The 7,466-nt window shown below is 44.7% G+C and overlaps 1 protein-coding gene across 1 annotated transcript in view; it reads left to right on the top strand.

Moving 5' to 3' along the window:
• The window catches only part of NFKBID (nuclear factor of kappa light polypeptide gene enhancer in B-cells inhibitor, delta), an 8,733-nt gene extending 4,163 nt beyond the window's left edge, over positions 1-4,570 (top strand). Inside the window, 3 exon segments of the mRNA XM_009575889.1 lie at positions 126-242; positions 3,903-4,067; positions 4,499-4,570. Coding sequence (XP_009574184.1) covers positions 126-242; positions 3,903-4,067; positions 4,499-4,570 — 354 coding nt within the window.
• The last annotated feature ends 2,896 nt before the right edge of the window (positions 4,571-7,466 follow it).

Raw genomic sequence — 7,466 nt, 5'->3', positions numbered from 1 at the left:
GGAAAGAGGTGCTCCACATGAGCTGCAGAGCTGGCCTGGACTTTTCTCCAATGGATTTATATAATATCTTCAGGTTGTTCTGCAGAACATTTCTTATTTTGTTTGTTTTTTCTGTTTTTAAATAGGATGTGAAGAGCAACAAGACAGTTCTTCATTATACAGTCCAGGATGGGAACATCTCCCTCCTCAGATACTTCTTGGAGCTGAATGCTTCCAAGTCCAAGGACTTTGTCAACAATAAGGTGAGTCAGGCCACGCGTGTACAGGATTTGTGTGCACATCCACAGGCAGAGGACATGCCGAGAGCAGTGTGAGAGCTGTGCTGCGGTGGGAGGCTGCATGCAGACAGAGGTGTTAGGAGATCTGTGGGGTCCTGCAGAAACCAGTTATTCTCTTCCCACACATGTTTTTTCTGGAGGGAATGAGCAACAGTTTGTGAATCTGAACTTTTGTGGGTTTTTTTTAAACCTGAAACTGCATTTTCCAGTAAATAGACACTTCACCTGGAAAGCAGTGCCTGGCTTGAACTCTGAGTTGTGTCGTGAAATGCAGGCCCCTCTCCCAGCAGGCATAAGTTGACAGAATGAAAGAGCGACATAACCAGGGAAGAGGAAGGACGTGGGAAGCGGTTACTTGAGGAGGAACGTGAACTTTATTACATTAGGCAGAAGATTGAGAAAACAGATCTGCAATGATGCAATGGTTTGCTGTTGGCAGCAACATAATACTGAAAGACAGCAGTTTAGGGCAGCCGTGTAGCAAGTAACCTCTCCTGTCAAATGTGCCATCCTTAGGAAGGACGAAGCTCCTATTTCAGTTAAGGGAGATGGTGACTCTTTCTGCCTTAAATGCAGACTTATTTGCAAGTCTTCTGGCTCTGTCTGTGCCTGGGCCCAAACCGGTTATTGTGATGATTATTGTGATTATTGTGAGGAGCAATAACAGAAGACAGACACGTGCTACAGGCAGTGAACCAGTGGCTGACATTGCCAGGCAGGTGAAGCATGGGGAAACCAGCTCTTTGAAGTGAGGCAGCATCCTTGCTGAGCATGCGGGAGCCTAGGCACTATGGCGAGTAGACCAACTCTGACTCTGGGGGCTCGAGACCTGGCTTTAGACACTCTATACAACCCTGCTTACCGAGCTGAAGTTTTGTTAACATTAGTTCCTCAGTGCAGGGTTTCTGGAGGCACAGCCATTCCTAGGTTGTATAAAGCAAGCTAGAAATCTTCCCAGTGCTGCTATTGTGTCACCCATCCCCTTGCTGCCCCATACTTCACCTCTGAGCAGATACCAAGCAGTGACACTATCTTGCAGATGTATCAGCTTCACCCATCCTCCTAAGCAAAAATCCTGACATTCCTGTGCCTTAGCTGAGACATCGCTCTGCACCATCAGCTAGAGCTTTGGCTCTTGACTAGCTGCCCCCTCTCAGCAGGACTAAGTGGGTGATTCTGGGTGCTTCTGCAGAAGGGTACCCTTGAGCAGGAAAGGACAGAGGGAGGGGAGGACAAGGCTAGGGCTCCCTGTTTTGAGAGGGTCAGTGCATTAGCTTTTCATCTCAACAGTTTCAGTCTCTTAGCCTTGCTTGTACTCCCTAGAGCATTCACACGCTTGTGTCCATCAGAAAGGAATTGGATGTTCTCTATCAAATCAGTTGCTCAGTTGGGAAGCAAATACTGGGCAGCTTCACATTTTTTTCCTGTACAGATTTCTGTTGGACTGGAGGAAACATGTTTTGCTTCGTGTATGTGGGTAATAACAGTGAGTTTCTGTTTTTCTGTACAGTGAAGGGCCTTACGCTGCCTTTTCACTACATTCTTTCTGTTTCTTTTAAGACCCGTTAGGCAGGTGCTAGCTTGTCCGTGGGAGTCTGCTGTTGTCTCTTGATCACAATCCTGTGAGAGCTTCCTACTGTGATAAGATCACTTGGAGTCTTCAGTCTTGTTGGTGAGCTCTCTGGGACAGTGAGAAATATGATGGCAAGGTTGTCTGATACCCATCCTGGCTTTTTAGCTCTTCCAGGTATGAAGAAGGCAAGAAAACAGGGATGCTGGAGTCCATGTTTTGGTTTCCCTGGCTCACCCACTGCTTGCTGTGGTTTCATTCCAAATTCATTTCCTTGTGGATTTCACAATGAGAAAAGCATTGAGGCCTTTGAAGTATTTTTCACCTGAAGGATTCCTAGAGCCCACATATTGGTGCTCTGGTCCATTGTCTTGCATAAGCCCTGTTAAAGTCAATGGGAGGCTTCAAGATCAGGCATTGTCAGATTGCCTTCTTTTCTTAGCCCCATGGCTGGATTTGGAAGCTATCAAGTGGTCCTGCCACAAAGATGCAGCAAACAAATGCAGATGTTTCCATTTTAACGAGAAGTCCTATAAAGAGCTTGTAACTATCCCTTGACTCTATGGGATGATAAAATTGACAAGGATCTGCTTGTTCAGGGCTTGTAAAAAATGCCTTGTCTGAGAATAGCTGTTAAGATTTTGCTATTTTGTTTTGTGCTTCAATGTCCCTTACGTCTCAGTGGTAAATAGCACCTGAAAATCACATGTATTCCTTTTAACAACTGAAATAGTAATACACATTGCAATTTGTGTCCAATCATTCCAAGTTCATGACAAACGTATGATCGTTTCCCAGAGAAAAAATATACAGCTGCCTAAATGAGACTTCTTGCAGACTAAAAATACCTTGCCTTATGCATTTGCTTATTAGGTTTTTCTCATTTAAAACCGTTACCAGTTATACCTGACTAGGCAGGGGCACAGATTTCTACACGGTCTGGTGATACCAGAGCTTTTCTGCAACAAATTGCAGCATGCTCCATCCTGCGCCCCCCCGTGGCTTCACAAAAAAATTTTGTCTATCCTTTCTGTACAAATCCTGTTACTGAGAAAGCTGGAGTCAATATATGCTTAAGTAGGCCCTTGACCTCAGGATTCTGCTTAATGACAGCGCCATGAAAATAAAGCCAAGCACTATCTTCAGCACTCTGGGAAGGAACCAGGAGAAGGTTTGGAGCCCTGCGTGATTCATTTTGTCTGCTGCAGAGCCAAGCCACCTGCAGCTCTGTTGGGTCCGTGGTATGCAAAGTCACTGAGGGACATGGGCTGCTGGACCTCTGGCTCGGCTGGACCACCGGGACGGCTTGGTACCTTTCAAAGCACCTCTTTTTAATGCCATGAGTTTGGTGACCTGGGAGGACTCCCACAGTCAAAGGTGCCTGGTATCCAAGAGATCAGTCTGAGCCTCACGTATAACCTATATGCTATTGAGTCTGGCTTTCACTTGTGTCAAGGTCTCTTTGCAACTTTCTGGCACTTGCAAGTGATTGTAAAAGGGAGTAGTGGAGATGTGTGGAGCACAAATGGGTCTGCTGTTGTTGATCCTTGCATAGCCCATGTGTGATGGGTAACACAGCATAATGTGTTTTGTGTCCCTTAGACTGGCTTAAATATTTCCCAGTGAAATAGTTCCTATTGTTTCTCCTGGATCAATACGCATGCTACATGGCCTCTATCCTTCTCTTTTTCAAATAACTCATCAAGTCTCTGCTTACGTGAGGGTATGATTTAGCAGGGGGTTGCAGAGTGGTTAGGAATGTTGCTGATACAAGACTATTTGTTAGCTGTACGCAAAGCATCAAAGTGCCCCGATTTGTAGTCCTCTATCAGAGAAAAGAATCTAAATCCACACATCTCCTGCATGAGCAGCCATACATGGGAGAAACAGAGCAGGGGTACTTCCTCCCCTCCTGGTAAGTAATCGTGTGAGGCTTCTTCAGCTCTCGTTTCACAAGTCTCCATTTCTAGGACAATTCTGAGTAGGTGGCACAGCTTATCAGGAGGTTTCTCTTTTTTTTTTTTCTTCTTTTTCTTTTTCTTCCACTGCATTAGGCACATGGCAACACAGCTTTGCATATGGCAGCTGCATTGCCTCGTGACAAGAACCAGAAAGAAATTGTCCAGTTGCTCCTTGACCATGGGGCAGACCCGACCATCCGAAACTTAGACAACGATCAGCCAATCCACATGGCTCCTTCTGGAAAAGCTGGGGATCAGGTACATGATCCGCATTGCTGCTGCTTCCTAACACATCTGTGCATACCACAGCTGTCTGTCCTTACCAGGGGAACAGTGAGGACAAGTCGTATGACATGGGTCTGACGTTGCAGTTCCGTAGGCTTGGGGGTTCCCCACTTCAGTAAATCTGTAATGAAGGAGCACAAAGAGGGCATTAGCTGGTACTCCAAATACATCTGGGGAGGTATCAATGTGTAGTTCTTTCATAATGGCAGCAAATCTCAAGGGATGATTGGGTTTCATGCCTACAGGTATGAAAAGGCTCCTGGAGCTCATTGTAGTCTCTCATATGTTTATATGTGTATTTAGTTACACATATACATGTATATAAGTGTGTGTATGTATGTATTGTAGTGTCTTCATGTGCAGTTTCAGAGGGTATGTTTTGAAAGTCTACATTTTTTTGGCAGGTTAGGCATTTGCTGAAGAAAGGGAAAGTTGCATCTGCATTCATTTCCTGTCGCCAAAATGCCAGATCCTAGGTTGCCTGCAATTTCCGGCTTCAACTTCAGCTTGCTGATTGCACAAGACCTCTTAGAAAAACTGTGAGGATGGTTAACCACCATGTCCCTGCTCCTAGAGTCTTTAAACCAGGGTGGGATGACAGTGTTTCTCAACCTGTGGACCAAAAGCAACATGTAAGATATCAGAAGATGAGCTTTCAAATGGTTGAAAACTTTATTTTTTTAACAAAGAATACTAATAAACCCCAAGCATTGCTTGCAAACAAGGAGGCAAGCAAAGCAAATGGCTGTACATAAACAAGCAAATGTTCGAAGTACAGCCAACCTTTGATTTTGTGGCAACTGAAACCCATGGTGGTGACGGAACACAAGACAGTAGTTTGGATATGAAAGGTTGAGAAATACTGCTTTAAGACATGCCTCGAACTGTGCCTCTTGTTAGGTCCTGTACAGAGGTACTGGTTGAAATGCTGAAGCCTTTGTGATGTGCAATTACCTCCATTGATCCTGCTAGCCTGGGAATGCAGGAACCTGAGGGGAGGGAAAAGACTGGATGGAAGAGGTCAAGTCAGCCTGAAGAGTCATCCATGCCTGTATTTCACCTGAGATAACGGACATCCGAACTCAAGAGCTCCAAGTGAGAGTTCCTGCAAGCTGCTACTACCCTGTTTCTTAGCACTTTGTGGAAGAAAGCTGAAGCAGCTGTCCATTGCCACAGCCTCTCACCCCACCCGAGAAAACAGATGCTTGTAAGAGCAAGTACATGGGGAAGGTTTTCAGCAGCGCAGGTTCGTGTGGCTCCTGAGTGCTTCCCAGTGAAGGGACTCCTCTTTGAGACATCTGATCCAATCCAAGTCTCCAGCTCTGATGGCAAAGAATAGCTCTGGAAGCACCTCAGGGTGGGGAGCTGAACCCTCACCTGAGCTAATTCCTGTGTAGGAGATAGAGGCTTCCTTCAACAGCTTTTAGGCATGGACAGGGTAGAAAACCTTTGAGCCATGTGGGCCTGTACACAGCAGGGTCAGACTGCAATGTGGTAAGTGCTCTCCTATTCCCATTCTTATCTAAGGGGGCGTTTTAACAGATTCTTATTATTCTTTCTGTGAAATGATTTGTGAATTGCTGTGCAATCAACTGGCAACAGTGTCTCTGCTGGGTCAATAGGATTGAAGGTAGATGCCTGAAGGGAGTGAAAGCCACGTTTTGACAACCCTTTCACAGAGGGTGTCTCATCTTCAGTACACATTCTGAATTACAGTTCGCTGATTTCTCAGTGTTGCACAAGTTATTTTTCCTAACACAACTGAACAATAAGATGAAGGGCAGATGTCTTAAATCACTGCAGTAACTTCCTTGATCACTCACTGACTAACTCAGTGGGATGGGGTTTTCTAAAGCACTTGTCAGTCTCAAGACCTGGACTGTTTAAACAACTGTTTAGCAGACTTGAACAAAAGCACTTAAGAAATGCAGAGATCTTCTCGACTTTCTCAGCCCTCCTCTCTGCTGTTTTGCTATTGCTTCTCACTACATCATATCTACAAACCTGCCAACATCCGCTGACAAAAAAGCAGACATGTATTTGCCTGTGTTTGCATAAATTTGCATGTATCTGGGCATAGGCCAGCAAAAGCATGTGCTTTCTTACTTTGAAGGGATGTTATAACAAGCCCTGAATTGAGTGATAACTGCATTGGTGAGTTAGTGCTGTGTGTCAAGACAAAATGGTCAATAAAATATCTGTTTCTTGAACTTGCTAGCAACAAAACTGTGAAACTGTGACCAGCATGTGGCATGTGATGCACTAGGGAAAATGTAAAAAGCTTTTTGCCATCTAGAAATGTCTATGAGATAACAGAAGTCCTTTTGCAGCAAGTGAAAAAAATACATGAGCTGTTTTCTAGAGCGGTTTCTCTCTTTATTGCCTTATCTCTTATCTCATCTGCCTGCTGTTCGATGTTTAATACAGAGCAATGCCATCAGTGACTTGTAGTCTGTAAACATCACCATCTCCAGAATATCAGGGAAAATATTGGTCTGGGGAGGGATGGACATGGCTTCATTCAAAGCATCACCCTGGCAGCCTGTGTTACTCAGAGCTGATAGATGAGATTTGCAGAAGGAAGATCCCATGACTGACCCAGGAAGGGTTCGTTCTCTCTACAGGCACATCTGTGTTCAGCTTCCCAAAGCTCATACATTAGAGGCCTGCTCTGAAGCCGCCACAATCAACAAGGTGTTCATACTCTCTTTGGACTGGATGCACGAGACTGTTGGAAGCTGCTGTTTCCCCATGCATGTAAAGCACCTTTCCCTTTCCCTGTCAAGCCAGCCAGTTCCTGGCCTGTGTATCAAGAAAATCCCTTTTAAGGCTCAAAGGTGGCCTGAGTGTTAAGTCTTCTGTGCTGGGGTGAATTTCATTGATTTGAGCAGTATCTTAGTTCACAGTTAACCCCTCAATTTTTTATTACTGTTTCAGGGGAAATGTACCTTTTATAACCTTAGCAGTACTGGTAGCATGTGATACCCCCTTATTTGCACAGTTTATCTCTTCCTACCTGTGGCTTTGGAAAAGTTGCTAATAACAAAGGCTTGTTATCACCAAAAAAATGTTCTGAAGTGGCACCATAGAAAAGCCGCGAGTCGGTTGGCAAGGAAAACTTTTTGATCAAATACTCTGTGCAACTGGTAAAGAACCTGAAAATAAGAACCTTTTATTCTCTCTGTAACTGTGGGTTACTTCTGGAGTTTTTTGTGGCTTTTGTAAGAATCTGGTGATCCTCACTTTTGTGTAAACACATGTTTATATAGCTGGCAGGGACTGATGAAGTGCCAGTGTTTCAGTAGTGCTGTGCCCGCTCTGTTGGAGATATGACCCAAGCTACTTTCCTTTAACCCCCCCTTTTTTTTTTTG

Source organism: Fulmarus glacialis, unplaced genomic scaffold, assembly GCF_000690835.1.
Source record: "Fulmarus glacialis isolate BGI_N327 unplaced genomic scaffold, ASM69083v1 scaffold38174, whole genome shotgun sequence".
Lineage (NCBI taxonomy): Eukaryota > Metazoa > Chordata > Aves > Procellariiformes > Procellariidae > Fulmarus > Fulmarus glacialis.
Note: the sequence above shows the minus strand (reverse complement) of the source record. Positions and strands in the feature narration are given on the sequence as shown.